This window comes from Poeciliopsis prolifica, unplaced genomic scaffold (assembly GCF_027474105.1).
Source record: "Poeciliopsis prolifica strain line A6 unplaced genomic scaffold, Auburn_PproV2 SCAFFOLD063, whole genome shotgun sequence".
Lineage (NCBI taxonomy): Eukaryota > Metazoa > Chordata > Actinopteri > Cyprinodontiformes > Poeciliidae > Poeciliopsis > Poeciliopsis prolifica.
In genome coordinates this window covers 339099-359967 of record NW_026562438.1, presented here as the reverse complement: position 1 = coordinate 359967, position 20869 = coordinate 339099, and the positions used below count along the sequence as shown (strand labels likewise).

Here is a 20869-nt window from a genome sequence, read left to right as displayed (position 1 = left end):
GAGCAGCAGAGCATAATATATATATATATATATATATATATATATATATATATATATATATATATATATAATATATATATATATATATATATATATATATATATATATATTCATGATATATATATATATATATCATGAAAATGAAATATGGATCAGAATAACTGAAGGGTGTTTCATGTGGATTTATTTACTTTTAAATAAATGTTTATTTTTAAATAAGTAAATCCTGAAACCGTTTTGTACGAGGCGTGTGAACGTAAATGAGATGCTAAATGATGAGTAGCATCTGGAGGTTACTGGAGCTTCTGTCAGGATGGTGAGTGAACGTCAGCAGACAGCAGCAGGACATGCGGCAGGAACACCTGGAGGTTTGCATGACGTCGGCCACATCCTCCACTCTGGCATGTCATCCTGCAAACCTTCTGGTGCTTCACTGCTTTGGGTCAGTGAGGATTTAATTACCTTGTAATTACACAATGTTGCCTAAAAGGATCACTTTAACCAACATGTAGCTGCATGCTCCCTCAGCAGCAGAGCATGGGCTGAAGGAGCAGCCATTTTCCCAGCCAGGGTGAGGAATGCATGAGTTCTGGTTCTGGTTCTGGTGGCCTTTTGGTTTTCTGGTCAGTTTGACTTATTTCCTCTTAGACGTGAGCTAACCATTTATTCCTCTTCAGTTGAAAAAAAGAGTAAAATCTAAATATTTCTGCTCTTTGGTCTTGAAAGTATTTTAAAGCCAACAGTAGAAAATCTCCTCATTTTGGTTGTTTCAGTCACAGCTTTGGTCACAGAGTCGTCATTTCCAGGAGCTGTGAACTGATTTACATGTGAAACAATAAAAACCCTCCGGGGAAATCTTGACATACAAAAGGTCAGTCCATGCGCTGGAAATTCAAAAAATAGATTTTTGTTTTATTAACACCTGGTTTCCATATCTCCATGCCAATTTAAAATGTTATTGTTGTGCTGAATCATTTTTAGGTTAATCCAAAATAAATTCAGTGCTTATTGCTTAAATTATGAATGTAATAACCTTATTAGGGTTAGACTGCTCTACCAAGTAAACAATAATGACAAATATGGTTGAATAATTAAATTTATCTGCATCAGATCACTGGAAACTGTTAAACAAGAAGGGAAATGCAGGAGATGGACGACAGGATGAGTTACTGTAATAATTCCTGCTTCTACAAGGGGGCGCCAAACAGTTTTACCTGCAGGGTCAGCCAGGCCATTTCCTGGCTGATTCTCAAGCATTAAAGTTTGATGATGAGAAATTTTAGCAGAAGACTCTCCTCAGATCGGGGGGGTCCAAAGTGTGGCCCTGGGGCCACTAACGGCCGCCTTAATGATGCAAATGTGGCCCATCAGAGAGAAAATAATTATCCACAAATTATTTTAAAAATGTTTGGCACAACAAAAGCATTTTAATAACCAAGTTTCTAGATTTCTCTGTAATTTAATGCTAAATAGAATCACATCCATCCAGTGGAGTTTGATGGACCCAGATCAGCTTTAAGCACTTTATTAAAACATCGGCAAACACAGAAAGTGTTTTTAAATCAACGGTGATTTCATTCATGTTTTTATTGCTGATCTTTATCAAGCCAAGGAGATTTAGAAAACTGGATTTCTTTCTTTAAATAATGAAAACATTAAACTTTTTTGAAGTTTTGATGCACACATCCCTTTCCTAATTTAAAAATATATTTGTTTCATTTAAATATTTCAAGCTTAGTTTTTGTTACCAAAAAAAATCCCAATATACAATATTTTTCTGTGATTTTAGTTTCTTAAAAATGTGTATTTTCTTTTTTTGGCCTGCAAGTTTAACAAAAAAAGTTTATGCCACCTGGATATTAGTTACCTGAATAAATAGAAGAAGAAAGGCTATCATCTAAGTATTAATATAATATTAATATGCAGATCTATTCAGTGCACATTAATTTTCTTGCAATTTCTTCTGTATCCAGAACAGCCATTTTATTAGGTACACCTGTTCAACGGCTCCTATAGCCAAACAATCATCCCATCAGCAACTGGATGAAAGACCATAGACTAACAGCTGGTGTTTATGTGGCTTCATATCACATTTATGATACTCAAAGGTTTTAGTTCAAAGGTTTATTTCAGATATTAAACAGGTTTAATAAAACCTTCAGGTGCTTCTCTGAATGTCCTGAGCTCCTCCAGTGTTCACTTCTTATTTATTGGTGTAAATCAAATAAATCAAAACAATCTAAACTTAATATTTATGTCTATGTGACAAGGCATCGCAGCATCTTATCTCATCAGGTCACAGATCCATAACACTGCAGAAATATGTTCATATTCTGAGGATATTCAGTTTAATCTGTGCAGTCAGGTTGTTCTGCTGCAGCTTGAATAGCATCATGTCCGTTAGTTAAACGGGATTTATGATGCAACTACCCGGGATTTAAGAGGAAAATAGGACGACTCATTTATTAATGTTCAGTAACCTTTAGACACAACAGAAGCAAACATCTTCATGTTCATTTAATTCATTTAATAATTGTTTTCATCAAGGAAGAAAATGGAACCTGCATTAGTCTCAGGAGTTGAAAGAAACAGCTGAAAAGCCGTTTGTGAAACATTTCCGAGGAAAACATGAAAGAGGAACAATCTGAAGAACCTGAAAAACCTTAAAGTTCAAACCAAAAGAAGCTTTTATCAGAATCAGATGTGAGGGGCCAAATTACAGGATGTTAAGACATTATCCCACATATATTCCTTCTTTTTAAACATTTGAAAGATGTTTTTTCAAGAGTCTCCAGTGTTTGCATGAGAATCTACCAAACTGCTATGATCTGAAAGTTCTTGTTGACCTTTGCTCTCCAGGCCCCTGTGGAGGCCCCTGTGGAGCTGCTGTTTGTGGCCCTTGCAGAAGCTTCTTGTTCCCTGTCTGAAGGGTGGAGGACGGTGGAGGACATCCACCTAAGACTCCCCCTTCAGAACCGACACCAGCTCCCCACTTTCCTTCAGCTCCTTGACTATGTCCAGACCTCCGACCAGCTCGCCCTTCACGTACAGCTGCGGGTACGTGGGCCAGTTAGAGTAGGTCTTCAGCCCCTGCCGGACCTCCTCATCCTGCAGGATGTCAAAGGTGTCATAATCCACCCCGGTTCCGTTCAAGATCTCCAGGATCTGCCGGCTGAAGCCGCATTTGGCCGCCTCCTTGTTGCCCTTCATGAACAGCATGACCGGGCTCTGGTTGAGGCGGACTTCAGGCGCTGCTCCAGGCTGACGCCTTGCCTTCGGGCTCTCCAGCTCCCCGGACTCGGCCAGCTCCTTCACGATGTCCAGGCCTCCCACCAGCTCCCCGTTCACATACAGCTGAGGGTAGGTGGGCCAGTTGGAGAAGGTCTTCAGACCCTGTCGGACCTCCTCGTCGGACAGGATGTCGAAGCTGCTGAACTGGATGTTATGCTCCTTCAGGAGCCCCACGATCTGCCGGCTGAAACCGCAGCGGGGCTCCTGCGGGGAGCCCTTCATGAACAGCATGCAGGGCCCCGCGTTGATGAGCTTCTTCAGCCGCTCGTTCAGGTCGGGCGCCTCCGCAGCTCCGGCCGGGCTCCCGCTCACCGCCAGCCGCTGGACCTTCTTGGTGAGCTCCGCAGCGTGAGCCCGTCCAGCCGGTCCACCTTCTCCCCGGCCTTGAAAAACAGGACAGTGGGCACCGAGGAAATCTCATACTTCTCCGACACCTCCGGGACCGCCTCCGCTTCCAGCTTCACGAACGTGGTGCCGGTGTGTTCTTTGGCCAGCTCCGCCATTACTTCGTTCATTTGGCCGCACTGGGGGGCCCATGCAGCCTGGAAGTGAACCACGGTGAGGCATTTTCCAGCCTTGGCGAGAAACTCCTCAAAATGCTTCTGGCTCGTCGCCTGCACCAAGTTCGCCATCTTTTCTTCTCTCGTAGAACACTTCCGATTGCCCCCTTACGTCACTTCCTTGTTAGCTTCTTAGCTTCAAGCAAACACCGGAGCTGCGACCCCCGGGAAGCGGTTCGTTCTCCGGTGAAAACAACCAGATATCACCGGATATAGTGACAAGGTAGAGTGGTTAATAGGTAAGAGCGTAACATCCGTGGAGATGAACGTTTACTGTCTCTGTTCGTTGTGACGTATAGCTGCTTCTCATTAGCTTAGCATAGCCGTCCCTCAGTTAGCTTATAAACCAGCTGGACGGTCTTTGTTAAGCCTTATCTGTTTACAACCAACAACTAAACGCAAGACTGGAGTTATTTCTGACTGTGGTATGTTTTAGAGTAAAAGTTAACAGGAAACATTTTACTGATTTCGTGTAGCAGCAGGATGTCGGTGTTGTAACCAGCGCTAAAGCTGTGGGAGAGACCCGCTGCTAAAGCACATCGTTTCCCTCAAAACCTCCTAAGAATTAAAGCTTTCAATTATTATTTATGTTTTATCAAACCTAATCACATGGATATTGACTTCTACAGTTAATTGTGCACACAACAACACAAGTTTAATTAGGCAACGCAGAATGATTATGTAATTTGTTTCCATAACATGACCGGAGCCTCCATCAGTTCCATGTCTGTTACTTTCTGTTTTTCAGCTCACAGTAAATGAAATTGCAGTGTTAATATAGCATTCACATTTTAGAGCTTATGTCAGCCGAATGGACCCCCGCAGCTGAATGTTGGGCTTAAGATGAGAGTGATGGAGGTTGTTATAACAGAAAATATGAAGAAGTTTATGAAAATGTGGTTTATTCACATCAAGACTCATGACTCATATATTCAATGATGATGTTCTGCTGTGTTAAAGGGGAAGTAGGAATGTAACAATAAAACATGTTTATCTTTATTTACAAGAGAAATTATTCAAACATGCTGTGTCATGTTGTGATTGTGCAGCACCAGCTTATGATTTTGTCAAGTTTGTTTAACTCTGACAACAAAACTTTTTTTACTTACAAAAACTTTTATAACATTCAACAATCAACTTCATTTTTTGCTTGAGGATCTATCAAGTATGCTTTAGTTTCACCTCAGAGTGAGCAATACGAAGAGATATTTTAAAGAACGGCTTTGCTGCTGAATTTCCATGCAGAGGGATTTGAATATCATGACAACGATAATGACTGAGTATCCACAGTCGAGTGTCAGCAACTGAAGGAGGATTATTCTCTGAGCTTCTGTTGTTGGCTAATAAAAACAATCATAGGTTTGAAGACTTTCTTGGATGTTTTAAGTATCTATGTAATAAAAATATGTTTGTGTGTTTGAAGCTGCATAAATTTGAGGCCAGTTAGTATTCAGTATCTGAATGTGTCAGGATGGGACAGAGTCGCCTGAGTGGTAGGTATGAGAAACTATGTGCAGTAGGAAACCAAGACATGGCATCAAATGGAAAAGAGCTAAACCACTTGTTTTTCTGTAGACTACATAACCAAGAAGAGGATCAGTTTATGATGCTTTGCAGCATTTTCTGGTTTGTTCCTAAACTCGCAGCCCAAGTTGTTCACAAGAGGACAGTATTAACCTCTACATTTGAAATGTATTTCAGGCAGCTTGTGCATGTGCTATGTTGAAATTATTGGTTGTTAATCTCACAAATGTTTTAATTTCAGATGTAATGAACTGGACTCTCCTGATGGAGCGTTGAGTTAATCAGGGACTGGATGATGTTTAATACCAAACTAATGTTAGTCTGTTAGTCATGATTTTTCTTTTATAATTTAGTCATAGTTAGTGACTTTATTGGGTTGTATTGAGGCTGCAGGATATTGGAATAAACTGACATTCAGATGTTTTTCTAATCATCGATATTTATTGGGAATAAATATCGATGAACAGCAGCTTAAGTTATGCCACCCTCTTGCAGGCTTGTTGACAATTAACCTGCACTGATCCTACCTGTGAACTCTTCTGTTACAGGATATTTTTGTCTGCTTGTAAGAGTTATTTTTATAGTCTGGGCTGCATGATGTTTGAAAATCTTGATATTTATAAATTATATCAGTTGCTATATGAATATCTCCTTATTGTTTCTCATCACTCTGTGGCCTTTGGCATTTGGACAACATCATTATCACTGAGTGTGAGACTCGGTTCACCTGGCTATATATTACATTTGCATGTAAAATGCAAGCTCATAACAGTCGTGGTTATATTGCCATGTAGTTTTTTCATTCCAGTGTGTCCTTTGCAATGAGAATGTTGCACACAGCAACATTTAAATGAAGACATATTGGCACAATAGTTCTATGTTGAATCACTTTTTTCCCTGAACTGGTTCTTCATGGCCTCCATCCAACATGGCGTCTAATAAAACACCTGGAGATTTAACACCTGTTCTTTCAGAAATATCAGCATTATTATTGACTTTGATGTTCCAGGAATGTATTTTCTTCCCATGTTTTCTACAGGAATATCATGGAGGAACAAAGTTCAGACATAGAAGTGACGGTGAAAACACTAGACTCCCAGAGCAGAACCTACACTGTTGGTTCTCAGGTAGAAACTCGGTTTCTGCTCCACATTTCTGTTTCCTGTCAGCCGTAATTCATTTGTTTGTGTCCCACTGTTTGTAGCTGACAGTGAGGGAGTTTAAGGAGCACATCGCCCCTTCGGTGGGTATTCCAGTGGACAAACAAAGGCTCATCTACCAGGGCAGAGTGCTGCAGGATGAACGGACGCTCGCAGACTACAGTGAGTCAGGAAAAATTTGGAGTCTTTTTGTGTTCTGTTGTGTTTTTAGAGAAACTCTAATAAATTAATCAGGATATTTAGTTGCTTTGTAACAGATTTCTTCCTTTCTGTATTTAAGCTGAGGTATTTTTTTATTTGATTTTTTTCCCAGACGTGGGTGGAAAGGTGATCCACCTGGTGGAACGGGCCCCGCCTCCACCCTCCCAGGGCGGTCCGGGGTCTGCAGGAACCTCAGCGGACAGCGGCCCGTCCTCATCCTCCCAGGGAACGTCCCAAGTGCCGCACGACCGCAACGCTAACAGCTACGTTATGCTAGGAACCTTCAACCTGCCCGTCAACATCATGGACCCCCAGCAGATCCAGGTTAGTCTGCGTCTGGAGCAGGATGGATTCCTCCTGTTCATGTTTATCTTCACAAGGTCAGATAAATTCTCTGACTTCATAATTGACTGTTTTAAGTCACTGTGCTTACATTTGCTTCAACATCTAAAAACAAGATTAACGTGTTGAAGACAGTCCAGATGTCTCCAGAGTTCCACATCCTGACAAACCAACAAATCAGAAAGGAAACAGTCATGGCTCTTCAAATCATTTATGCAGTGGGAAAATCTTTGTTTTTAACACACACTGCTTTAAATGAGTTAACAAAATTAAGTTCAGTACAAATGAGTCTTAGTTCTGCCCTCCTGTGTACAGACTGACGTCTGCCACATAGATTGCCATGCTGCAGAATGTGCTGATCTCAGTGTGAAGTGGGCGTTAATGTCAGATTGTTTGTGGGAAAGCTGCAGATAGAAACTGATAATGAAATTTCACATCAACATCTAAACAAGTGGGCAGTGGGGTTTTCCATTGGGAGACCACAGCCAGAGAAAAAAACTGCCACACTCAGCGGCCCGTCTTCATCCGGTGGTTCCAAGTTGCTTTAGGTAGATTTTCAAGAGAAGCGAAATGGAAAAGACGAGATTATGAGGCAGATTAAGATTTGGTGGGAAGCTGCAGCTCTCAGGTAGGAAACACTGGAGCCACCAGAGTCACAAACAGACAAGGTTTATAGTCAGGAGTTTACCATTTCCAGACAAACGAGAAGGAACATGACTCACTTCAGTTTTCAGTTTCAACAGGTTCAAACAACATTTCTGTTGTTGCAGATTAAATAACAGACATGAGAAAGTGAGGAAAAGCCTTCAGTGGGTCAAAGAGCGTTTCCACCAGGAGCTTCCTTCCTAATTTAAACAACTGAACAAAACTGCTGATAAATGAGACATTTTGGTACATTAGAGCTTAAAATAATAACTAGCACTGATCGCACATCTCAGAGAAACAGACCTGCTCTGAGTGTTTGGACCTTTCTGGATTTGGTGCCTCTGGTAAGGCACAGAGACTCCAGTTGATGGCAGCGTTTGCTACATCAGGATTTATTCTGCAAATGTTTTCATTATTCAACTCTTTTTCATTGTAGAAATGTTGTAGATTTTGCTGTTTCCACCAACTGTTTCTAATACAATACTTCAAAATGTGCATAGAGGTTTCATCAATATTGATGACTTGTTATTGATGACTTGGCTAAAAGGAAAACCTCAGTGGATATAATGATGCTGAACTTGATTAAATAGGAGAACTTCACTTTTCCAGTTTATTTGTGAATTTTCTGAAACATATTTCACAGATATAATAATCAACTAATACTTGTAGATTTCACTGCATCATTTTATATTGAAGTATTTTATTGGTAGATAGATTAATAGCTTTAAGTATGTGTTTGAATAAATCAACCACAGCTTTTTCTTTTACTTATAAAATAAAACAAACTTCATCAGATTTGGGTCCCTTCTTTTGAATTAAATGTTGTTTTACTGATTCATTTCTTCGTTTAGATGTTTTATCAAACTTTTTTGTTCATCTTTGTTATTGCTAATATTTTCCCCTCTCTGCTTCCTCCCAAACAATCACACATCATTAAGGTATGTGTTCAACTGGGTATAAATGCACAAGAAACCACTCTGTTCATTCATTTGAACATCATCTGCTCTGAAAAGTTGATGCTGAGAAATCATATATTTTGCAATAAACAAAACATTTAATATCACTTTGGGAGGGAGGACGTGGAAAATTAGATCATATTTCAACTCAGTAATGTTCAATTTCAGAAAAACCTTTAATATTTAATGTTTGATTAGTTGAGCAGCTCCAGGTTTGCTGTCCAGTGTTCCCAGCGCTCTTGTTTTTTCCCCTTTCAAGCAGATGACGGTGCAGCAGATGGTGTCGGGAATGGGGGAGAACGCCCGGAACGCCAGGGTCACAACTAGCACTGGGGTAAGCGCCACGACCCGCTCAGTTTCCTGTAACCTGTCATTGTGGAGCGTCCCTCTGACTGAAGCTGCTGCTGCTGTTGCAGAGCAACGGCTCGGTGAACGTTCACATCGACATGGACCAGCCGGTCCAGAGCGAGCCCAGGCTGAGGCTGGTGCTGGCCGAGAACCTGCTGCGAGACATCCAGGACGTCATCAACAGGATGGAGGTGAGCGGTGGTTCAGAGCAGCACCTGACTGTTTGCAATAAGTATTTTGTTTTTGCAGCTACCAGCTTAAAGATATTAATAAATGTTTACAGAGGTCATTAAAGGTCAACCAGCCAGAAAATCAAAGTAAATGTGATGTCAATTGATCAGCTGTGCTACTTTTGTGCAGCTAAAATATCTGTAGCAGTTGATTGACTCCAAATATTCCTGATTCTGGGTGGTTGACCTTCCAGAAACATCTGAAATCTTTTTAAACTGATAGCCGCACAAACCAGAACTTTTCCTGCTCAAAAATCAATTTTAAAATGCTCTTAAATTCTGACGTTTGTTTACACTGCCTTGTCATATAATTTTACATAAAAAATGTTTCTGAATCGAATCGTGACCCTGAAAATCAGCATCAAATGGAAAGAAGGTGAAAGATTTGCTTCTCTGCAGACATTTGATACTGAATTCACTTAATTTGTGGAAGTCGTGGGAAGAGCAACTTCATTCATGCCTGGTTTCTGTTTCAGGGTCGAACCACTGACTCATCCTCCCAAACCGAAACCGCTGCTGCTGCTGCTGCTGCTGCTGCTGCTGCTGCTGCTCCCCCGCCTCCCTCCTCCTCCTCCACCACTTCCACTCCGTCCCCCTCCGCCCAGCCCATGGACACCTCTCCACCCCCGACTACGCCCCCCCGCCGCCGTCCTCCTCCGCCCAGTCTGAGGGACCGACCCCACAGCCGGGTCCGAGGTGGGAATGGGTTGTTCACCTCTAACATGGAGATTAGGTTCAGATAATCTGGAAATTCTCACAAACGGATCAGAACGGAGGGATTTCCTCTGGTTTGCTTCTCAGGAGCCAGTTTAGTAAAATATTCAGTCATGCTTCCAGAAGTAAAGCCTTACACAGCTGATGATTGTCATAGATCCTGTATGTTAAAGTGCTTGCTGGGTTTATTTTTTGTCCCTGCTGCAGCCACCCCAGCCCGGCGGAGCTGGCAGAGATGCTGTCTGAGCTGCGGCGGGTGGAGGAGCGACTGCAGCCGTTCATGCAGCGAGCGCACAGCATCCTGGAGACGGCCACCGCCGCAGAATACAACAACAACACAGTACGGGGCAAAGTTACTCTGGTCTCTCACAGCATGCAGATATTAATGTATTAACCTTAGAGCAGGGGTGTCCAAAGTGTGGCACAGGGGACATTTGTGGCCCTTGAGATGATTTTGTTTGGGTCACAAGTCATGAATGTTTTTCACTTAATAAGCAGTCCAAGCTGAACTTTATTTATGTTTTGATCTTTAATGATAATCAGATCTCATAAAAATGTAGTTTGACAGTTTTCTGTTTGTGTGAAACCTTTCTGTAGATTCTGGATCAAAACGCTGGAGGGCTGATCTGGGGAATCTTTCTTACATTGGCTGATTAATAATTGAATGTAAAAGGTGCTTATTAGGATATTAAATATTTTTTACAGAACAGGAGTTCTGGATTCAGCAGATTTATCTTAAATACAAAATATTTATATTTCTGTACAGTTTTAACTTAATTACTGCTCAGAGTTGTTCTTTAAGTAAATGGCATTTTTTTTGTCTGGATCCTCCAGTTAATCAAATACTAAATTAGTTTCAAGAATCGATTCATCGCGCTAAATTTTTTCTGCCATATTTAAACCCTGACATCATATAAAGGTTATTCAGAAAGTACAAGTTTAATTTCAGGTAAAAGTGACATTTCTTAAGTAGTTGAACATATTTTGTAAGCTAGATGTGTCAATATTTTATGTTGAGGTGATTTATGATAAGTTTTATGTTTATCTTCTGATGACCTCCGAAGCGTCGGACAGCAGAGCTGAAAATGGCTGCAGCAGCTGCGGTGTTGATGTTTGTTTGCTGTGTTTTTGCTGCAGGAGAGAGAGGACGACCAGAGGACTCTGGTTCAGATCTGCGAGTGTCTGCGTTTGCTGGGCAACGCGCTGGTTGCCCTGAGCGACCTGCGGCTGAACCTCATGAGCCCGGTTCCCCGCCACCTCCACGTGGTCCGCCCGTTCTCCCACTACAGCAGCCCCGTCAGCCTCCCCGGACCCATGCACCATCACATCCCAGTGCAAGTAGGCGGCGCCGCGCCCGTCCCCGCCGGCAGCCCCGAGCCCCGCTGACCTCTGACCTCTCTCCACAGATGAACCTGGGAGCCACAGTGACTGTTGCAGCCAACAGCACTGAGGGACAAGCTCCGCCCACCCAGCCCAGCGGCCAGCCGGAGCAGGCAGGTCAGGGACAGACCTCCCCCTCACAGACTACCACGGCCAATCAGCAGGCTGGACAGGGACAGGGTGGCTCCCGGGTCATCAGGATCAGCCACCAGGCAGTCCCGGTGGTCATGATGCAGATGAACGCGGACGGTGTGTTGTCCCCTCCCCGCCACTGATTGAAGCTCTGTGTGTGTGTCGCTGCTCTGCTGCAGATGAAGCTGTCTGCTCATCAGAAACGAGTCACAGAGAAACTCCAGGATTTCATAGAGAAATGGATTATTTCACTTTATTTAAGGGTTTTCTTGTCGCATGCAGGCCCTGGAGCAAACGCTGCAGCAGGTGCACAGCAAATGCCTGGCCAAGCAGGTAATGTTGATCTGATTTTCATTTTCAGGATTTTTTTTGTTTTATTCTATGTTTTAAAATAATCAGTCTGTTTCCAGTAACTCAGAAATCAGATGTTGAATTACAGCAGAAGTAACTCTGCTCCATTTTGTAATGTCGTCATTCCGGCCCTCTAGGGGGCCTCCCGCCAGACTTCATGCGGAACCTCATGCAGCAGATCAGCCAGTATGCAGCCGCTGTGGCGACCAGCGCTGCGACCGCTGCAGCCACCGGCCAGCCCGTCCCGCCGCAGCCCACTCCCCCCAGCTCCACTCCCACCTCCTCAGCCACCACCACTGGGCCCAACACGCCCACCACCACCCCCACCGCGCCCCCTCCGCCCTCCCAGGCTGGACTCCAACAGCCCCAGGCCAGGGTGGTGTTCTCCCGGCCCCCCTTCGCCGCCGGCATGCCCCCGCCGGCCTTCGGGACCCGGGGAACCACCATCAACGTGAGGGCGGCCATGCCGGGCCAGCAGCCGGGACAGGTGGGAACTTACAGGCACTGAATGCTTATATTTGTTTGGAAAATGCTGCATTTCTTTTGAAATTGGAAAACGTCGCTTACAGATAAAACCAGATATTTTCCACACTGTTTTTTTCTCACTGTCTGAAAATAAATCAGGCCAAACTTCTCTTGCTTTAGGTGAGTTAGAATTAAATTGAGCTGGGATTTTATTTACACCGATTGTTTCAATCAATGAGTATTTATGATTCCTGATGACTCCATGATCTATATCGAGTCATCAGGACCAAATATAAATACATTTTATATGTTAACATTATTGAAATTGTTTGTTGAAATTTATTTGTTAAATTAGTGGTTTTTCAGTCAATTGTGTGAAATTTCATTTGAGATTTCAACATTAACTGTTGTTATATTTCAGTTGACCTCATCCCTGCTGCAGAGGGCAGAATACTTTCAAAACTCTGAATAACTGTAACAAATGATACAAAAAGCAGTCAGTTGAAGCAGTTTTTGAGTTTATTTGAATTGCTTTAAATCTCTAAAGTGCAGGAGAAGTTTGAAGAGGTTGAGTCAGAGCCCTGTCATTAACCTGTTTCCACCCGGCAGGCTTTCAACCCGGCTGCCCTCAACCAGATGATCAGCGGCCTGGTTGGGCAGCTTCTGATGCCGGGCCAGATGGGTACGCTTTTCATCTTCAAATTTAAATCTCTTTAAATAATCATAAACTAATGAAAATTAACTTTGTTTGTATTTTCAGCAGGCCAAACCGTCTCTTCCTCTACACCCACTTCCACCTCTTCCTCTTCCTCCTCTCAGACTTCCTCTTCCACTTCCTTTTCTTTTTCCACGTCGGGTCAGAGCCCGCCGCCCACGGCGCCGGCCCAGAATGAGAGCAGCAGCGGCGAGCCCCATGACTTGGCCCCAGACCTGCGCCAGCTCCTCAGCTCTCTCCTGGGCGTCGCCGGCGGGCTGGGCGTCGCCGGCGGGCTGGGCGTCGCCGGCGGGCTGGGCACCACTACGGCCGGGGCCCCGTCTATTACCGTCACCACCTCCAGCGTCCCGGCGTTCATCCAGGGCATGTCGGAGTTCATGCAGCAGGTGGGCGGCTTTCTGCTGCCCGGATCCGCTGGAGCCGTTCCGGGACCGGTTCTGACTCTTTGTTTTCTTCCAGGCCTCTCAGCCCATCTTCTCCCCTCCCACTCCTCCCACTGCGGGCCCCACCGCAGGCGCCAACCCGGCGGCCGCCGCAGCAGAGTCTGTGAACCCGGAGCTGTTCACGGGGATCATGCGCGGCGTCCTGAGCACCATGATGGGCTCGCTGGGCCAGGCCCAGAACGACACCGAGAGCATCGCCCAGTTCATGCAGCGGCTGTCGCAGGCCACCAACCTGTTCAACGGCCAGGAGGACCCCACAGGTCGGCTCCCCGCTGCAGCTAACGCCTCCGGTTCATCCACTGACGATGAATCCATTTAGGGATGATGAGATTAACCCCATTTAATCGCTGTGGCTCCGGCGGTGGAGTGTCTCTGCGGGGGGTTTAAAGTCGTTTTCTGTGTTTGTGGTTCCCAGGGTTCTTCGGAGAGCTGCTGATTTTGCTGTGCCAGACGTTCACCATGTCTGACCTGGTGCTGCTGCTGCACGGCCAGCACCAGCCGCTGAGCCGCATCCAGCCCCAGCTGGCCCAGTTCTTCACCCAGAACTACCTCAGCGGCAGAGAGCCCACAGACCAGAACATCGCTGTCCGTACCGCTCACCGAATCCTCACTGATCGGTCCAATCAAATGCCTGGAGGCTCATGTTTCTTCTTCTGGTGTTCTCTTTGCAGGCGGCTGCGGAGAGCCTGGTCAATGATCTGGAGGAGTACATCACTGAGAGCTTCGTGAGTTTTATTCTGCCGTTCTGAAAATGTTTTCATTTCAGGGTTCCAGGTGGAACGGGGCGGGATGGGGGTGTGACACGGCCCCAGTGACCCAACTGTACAACAACATGGTTTTAATTATCACCATTTCAAACTGAATGTTTAAAAACAATCATTTATTCACTATATTCATGCTCTACAACTGAAATTACAACTATTATTGTGATTTAACGGCAGAGAACTTGGTTATTTCTGTCTGTTTTGGCTGCCAGGATATTTACATTCATTCTAACTCTGATTGGTAAATATGTGAAAATATGAGATATTAATAGGCCTGTCAGAATAAGCAATAAATCAATCAGTTTTTGATAAATTACAAAACAAACTTGATTCTGAAGCTGTGGCAGCTGTATTGTGGCGGTTCGCCACCATCAGTTAATCGTCTGGAAGCAGCTGCAGTAAATCCTCCTCTCCTGCAGAGGGAGTCTTCTGTCTCGGTGCTGGACGGCGTGGACGCCACTCAGACCAACATGTCTTTCTTCAGGCAGCAGCTGACACAGATCTCCACTCACATCCTGCGCTGCACGGGTAATCCTGTCCTCACACCGCCCCCTGCTGGCTCGGCTGCAGTTTGGCAGAATCAGCTGTGGTTTAATGTTGGCTCTTTATTAATTTTGGGATAATTCTGGTCCAGATGAGACGTTTGGACCCAGGCTGCTGCAGATGTGCAACCAGGCGCTGTTTGAGTGTCTGGCCCTCAACCTGCACTGCCTGAGAGGAGACCAGCGAGCGCTGACGGACGTCATCAACCACAGGATAGTGAGTAGGAACCATGTTTGTGTTTTTTAATGGGGTGTATTGAATAAACATGAGGAGGAATCAAAAATCACACTTGATTTTTGAATAAAGAACTGGATAGTTTAGGTTTCAGTCCCTTCCTTTCACTGCAGATACAGCTGCAGATTTTAGGGGTCCAGGGTTCAACAGGTGCTTGAAATCCTTCAATAGGTTTGAATTTCAAGGTGTGGAAAGTTCTGGATTTCTGAAGAAAGTCCTTAAAAGTGCTTGATATTGAAACTGCACAGTTTTGGAATAAATTCTAATCTAACAAATGATTGAAGGCCTAAATTTGGAAAACATTATTTACAGTTGAAACCAGATATTTTCATAAAGTTAAATCAGACTTCATTAGACTAAACTTCTCTTGTTCAGAGAATTTGCTCTATTTGCTAAAAGCCCAAAAAATTAGCAAGAACATATTTTAGACAACTGGACTTTGACTAGGCCATTCTAACACATGGAAGACAGTTCCATTGTCAGATTGAAGTATTTGTAGCTTCTCCTCCAGCTGCATCCTGGAAGGATTGTTACTCTTTTTGTTTTTATGATGTGTAACTGTGGCAACAAGGTATCGTTTTTTCAACTGAGAGCAGCTGGTTAGCATCTAAAGCTAAAGCATTTTCATCTAAAGCTCGAATGAAACCTGAACTCTCTTCTCAAACCCCAGAGGAGATGAAAATGAGACTTCGTGGATGCAGAGAGAAGGAGGAAGTTCAAACCATCTCTTTGTCTAACAAACACCCAGACAGATACAAAGAGGAGCGGCAAAAGCAAAGGAGGTGGATAAGCAGAGCTAGCCGACACCTGATGGAGTCATCAGGACATGTTGCTGTAGAATATGAGCTCTGCTGCCTGGACATTAAGCCGGTCGCTTGTTTTGATGCTCATGACAATGTTATACAGCCACAGGCTTCAGTCAGAGGGCTCTTCAGTTTTGTTGCAAGACTGACTGCTACTGGAGGCCCTTCACTTCCCCACCATCAAAGTCCACAAATGGCCTTCTGCAGATTTGAGTTATGATAACTTTTCATTTGCCAGTGAGTTTAGGTGTTTTCAAAAATCTCAGTAAGACACAAAGACTTTTGTTGCAACAAGAAAATGTGAAACGTTCAGTGGCTGTGAATACTTTGGATGTTTCTGTTGAACATTGTAATGTTCAATATTACAATGTTCAATACAGCCTCAGGAATTCACCAAATGTCACCTTTACAAAAAACACATTTTAATTCAGTCACACATGAACTTCTGATTTATTGTTGGTATCAAACGGCGCAGGATCAATTATTTATTCAAAGTGGTTTAGAAAGTTTGTGTCTGAGGAAACCCAGCAGATTGCATGTTGTTACAGGTTAAAGGTCGCTGACCTTTAACTTGATGCTGCGCCCATGTAAAGGTCTGTTTGTTTTTCACCGCCACACCCTGAACCAGGGTAAACTGACCTCTGACCTGCTGCGGTGAGGAACCAGGAGCTTTAAACAGGAAGCTCTTCTTCTTCTGCTGTTTGGCAGCGGCGCATGTCGAGTGACATCAACCCCAGCCTGGTGAACTGGATGACCGGCATGATGACGATGCGGCTGCAGGTGATTCTGGAGCACATCCCCGTCTCCCAGGAGCAGATCCAGAACTACATTATCTACACACAGGTATCCTGACCTTTGACCCCTCACATGACGCTCCGGCTGGCCCTTTTATCTGCCCTGCTGTGTCTCATGTTACTTCAGGCGCTGATAAATATTAGATGTGATGGTTTTTTTCCACAGAGGGACCGGAGCTCGGCGGGCGGCGAGCAGGAGGCTCAGAGCGCCACGGTGAGTCCGACGTGTTTCTGCGTCCGCACGCCGTCCACACGCCGTCCACACGCCGTCCACACGCCGTCCGCACGCCGTCCACACGCCGTCCACACGCCGTCCACACGCCGTCCTCGTCTCTCACGCCTCGTCTCTCATGTCTCTGTCCTCCTCCCAAGATCGCAGACACTCTGTCACCCGCAGCTGCCACCACCGCCGAGGAAGCCATGTCCGTGTCCCACGACACCCCCGCTGCGTCGTCGAGGGAGACCAGAGCGTTGCCTGGAGACCTGGGAGCGTCGGGGGGAGCCGCGCCGTTGGGGGGCGACGTGGCGGCGGCAGGAGCTGAGGGCGGCAGCGAGGAGGCGGAGACCTGGGCGGCAGCCGTCCCTCCGGTAGGATCACTCCTCTTCATCACTCTTCCTCTCCTTTGTGGTCCAATGCTGCTGTTCCTCCGTCTGAATCAGAACCTGGTACTGTTAGTTCTGTTGAATGCCACTGAGAATCCGATGATCATTTATCTGTTTATGAAGCTGTTCAGTAACACCTAAACTCAACGCTCAGTGAGAAAAAGTCCAAATGATTCACTGGATGTTTCATTTGTTGACTGAAAAATAAAACTTGCTAGAACTCAGGAACTGGTTTCCCAGTCAGAGCCGACTGAAGGCAGTAATGACGTCTTGCAGGAGTGGGTTCCCATCATCCGCTGCGACATGATGACTCAGAGGAAGATGAAGGCTCAGCCGCCGTTATCCGACGCCTACCTGCACGGGATGCCGGCCAAACGCAGGAAGGTACTGGGACCGGCCGGAGCCGTCGGCCGCCGTGTGTCGGTTCTCCTTAAAGCACGCTGTGTTTGTGTGCAGACGGGCCAGGGCGGCGGCAGCCTGCTCTCCCTGTCCGACGCGGTGGGCCAGGCGGCCAGGAGCGCCGGCGTCCGGCCCATCAGCTCCCCGGAGCAGCTGCAGGCGGACCTGGAGGCGCAGGAAGTGAAGGAGGCTTACTCAGAGCAGGTCAGGACGGACTCAACAGGAAGTGAAAGAACTTCTTCGCTGTTTGCTTCTCCTCAGCAGAGTCTGTAGGGAAGTCCTGGGAATTTTAAATCAGTTCAAAATGCACAAAAATATTTTGTCAGCTTAAACTTTTATAAAATCATACTTTCAATAATTCTTTGATATTGTTTTACTTAAGAAAAGCCAATCAGCCAATAGCTCAGCAACCTTAGAACGCCTTGAATATCAGAGCATCGTCAGCCATCATCCTGCCGCGTGTGTGTTCAGTCCACTGTGTGTGTGTGTGTGTGTGTGTGTGTGTGTGTGTGTGTGTGTGTGTGTGTGTTCAGTCCACTGTGTGTGTGTGTGTGTGTGTGTGTGTGTGTGTGTGTGTGTGTGTGTGTGTGTGTGTGTGTGTGTGTGTGTGTGTGTGTGTGTGTGTGTGTGTGTGTAGAGCGAGCTGCTTGGACGCTCCAGTATAAAATCAGGGATATTCAGCATGTGGGTCGGTTTTGGCCCGACATCGCAGTGTGTTGTTGTTCCCTGTTGACCAATGAGAGCACAGCCTGCTAAAGCGACAACCAATCAGAAAACGCGGTGATGTAAACATGGAGGGGAATCCCAAAAACAGCTGACATGGCAACCAAAAGTCCGCTGCAGATCAGATTGTTTAGTTGATATGTGGCAACAATGTTTGTTCAGCATTTCATGTGAGGAGGATCAGAACCGAGACAAACAGGAGTTGGACTGAAATGAATGTCGCCGGTGATCCACAGCCTGACACGACTCTAACCACATGACTGCAAACATGACATCAAAACAGCAAAAACGTTAAATTAACCGGTGAAGCTAAATAAACAGAAACATCTAAACAATGTAAGCAAAGTGAATAAAAACCCAGAACTGCTCCATATGGTACAGAGCCACTCCTCACCGCCTCCTCCTCCACCCAACACCTTTTCCTTTTGCTACGTCTTTCATGGCTGAGGACTCAGACTGTCGCCATTACCTCTAAATTGTCAGCCATGTTTGTTTACTCTAAATTCACGTGTGGTTTGGTGGATTTTGGGGGATTTTCTGTCTGCAGTCTGAATGTTGGGGAGTGGATTGTGTGTTGCTCCTTATGAACAAAATCTGACTCAAGTCAAATGGTTTGACTCTGAACATGTTGCCTCTGAGCTGCTGAGCGTCGTGATGTTTTCTCTCCCCCTCAGGTGAAAGCAGACGTGAAGAAGCGGGTCAGAGAAGACCCAGACTTCAACTCGCAGCAGTTCCCCAACGCACACAGAGCTTTCTCTCCTGATTCCTAACTGCCTCCCTGCAGCATTAAAGCCCTTCGTTTGCATTTCCTTTTGGTTTCTGTGGATCAACCAGCAGCTGTCGCTTTACCCCCAGAGAGCTGCTGGACTCCAGGAGGAGCCGGGTTCTGATGGGTCTGCTTTCCGGCCAACAGAGAGGCAGACGGCGCCGTTAACATCCGCTTTCAACAAACTCGACTCAGGAATCATGATCAACTGGTTTCTGTCACGTTGCACATCCGTGTGCAGAAGTTGCAGCGTTTTTCTTCTCTGTTGGTCCGAAAGCACGAGAGGCAAATTCCAGTATTTATTTCAGGAAATCTGTTGGGAAGTTTCAGGATAAAACGGATCGGCTCCAGCTGCTGTAGATCCAGAGTTCTTTACGCTTTTAGTCGGTTTAGAGCCGTAGAACTACTGATTATAACAAACTCAGTGGGAAGCAGGAAGAACAACAGCAAACCAGAAACTTGTAAAGCTACACTTTAGTGCCCTCTTGTGGTGAAACAGTACATTGCATAATTTGACAGCAAATTATTTGATAAGAAATGTTGAATAAATGATTTTCTGAATTTCCTGAACATGAATAGAAACAATGAATTTATGCCAGTTCCTGGTGGTTTTTATTTTTGTATTATTTCAACAACAAGATGAAAAAATCTTCAGTTTCTTTGAAGGAATAAAACTAAATCAACTCAGTTCAGTCCAGGATGGAGTTTGTGCAGAACGTCGACTAAAGAATGTAACTAACGGAGTTATTTTTTCAATCCTCCACTAATCAACTAGAAACATTCTGAGAATCCTCTAACATAACTACCAACTTCTTCTATTTATTGCTTCGTGCTCCAACTCTAGCAGAGAAATCGGCCTTCATTAAACACACGTTGACACACTTCTTATTCCTCTGTTTGGATCCTTGAGCTGCTGTTGCTTTTAGGGACCCGAATCATCAGCGTATATCTGATTAGTTTTTTCTTAACATCTTCAAACACGATGACTTTAATGTGATGCTGTTTGGTACATGAATGTACAGAAAACCGAATAAAATCCTTCATTTAAATAGACCACTGTGTTTTCTTCTTTATATTTAGAACTTAGTTTATGATTCTATTAATGCTGTTGGGGAGAAACATTAAGTCAAGATGTGTCACTGATCCTTTAAATTATTCAGACTTATTTATATTTTATTTAAAAAAAATTACATTTTGTCAACTTTAGAAAACTCGTCCGATTTTAAGATTTTAAAAAACAGCCCCACATTTTTATTTTTTACAAGTTTTAAATTTATATTAGAAAACTTGTCACTAAATGTGGCAAAAACTCTAAAACAAAATAGAGATAAAAAATATATGTAATTTATGTAAAATAAGGGATTATTAGGAAATATTTCAGAGGTGAACATTTGGTGTAAGTTTGCTTTTGCATGTTTAGTTTTATGAGGAAACGCAGCAGCTGATCCGAGTCCGGCTTGGTGAACCGGTTGGACCGCCCAGGAGTCAACATCCTGCTCGGCTGCAGGAATGCGACCCGACCCGACCCAGTGTCATAAAACCAGACATGATGAGCTTCTTGGAGTGAAACATTTGATGCCTCAAGAAAAAAATATAAATGCTACTGTAAGTTTGCAACAGTACATTCATTAAAAGCAGTACAACTTTAATTATTAATTATTAGTTACTCTTAGGAGCCTTTTTTTCATATTCTGGATATAAAACTTAACTTCATTTTAAAATCCATTCAAGCATGGCTTCCTGTCAGAGCATTTGGAACAATAAAAACCATATTTAGACACTA

General features: G+C 44.4%; 1 protein-coding gene and 1 pseudogene across 1 annotated transcript; one reads left to right on the top strand and one right to left on the bottom strand.

Moving 5' to 3' along the window:
* Positions 1–230: 230 nt before the first annotated feature.
* Positions 231–20139, top strand: bag6 (BCL2 associated athanogene 6). Its single transcript, XM_055060925.1, is given in 26 exon segments — positions 231–316; positions 6415–6502; positions 6580–6697; positions 6849–7060; positions 8942–9013; positions 9096–9218; positions 9734–9890; positions 9893–9953; positions 10179–10311; positions 11109–11309; positions 11378–11600; positions 11766–11816; positions 11972–12321; positions 12909–12981; positions 13060–13400; positions 13474–13717; positions 13873–14042; positions 14129–14182; positions 14641–14749; positions 14856–14980; positions 16510–16644; positions 16762–16809; positions 16968–17183; positions 17475–17582; positions 17655–17801; positions 18995–20139. Coding segments are annotated over 26 exon segments (3699 nt in total). The 5' UTR covers positions 231–272; the 3' UTR covers positions 19091–20139.
* On the bottom strand, positions 2513–4061 carry LOC129379968 (glutaredoxin 3-like; annotated as a pseudogene).
* Positions 20140–20869: the final 730 nt, after the last annotated feature.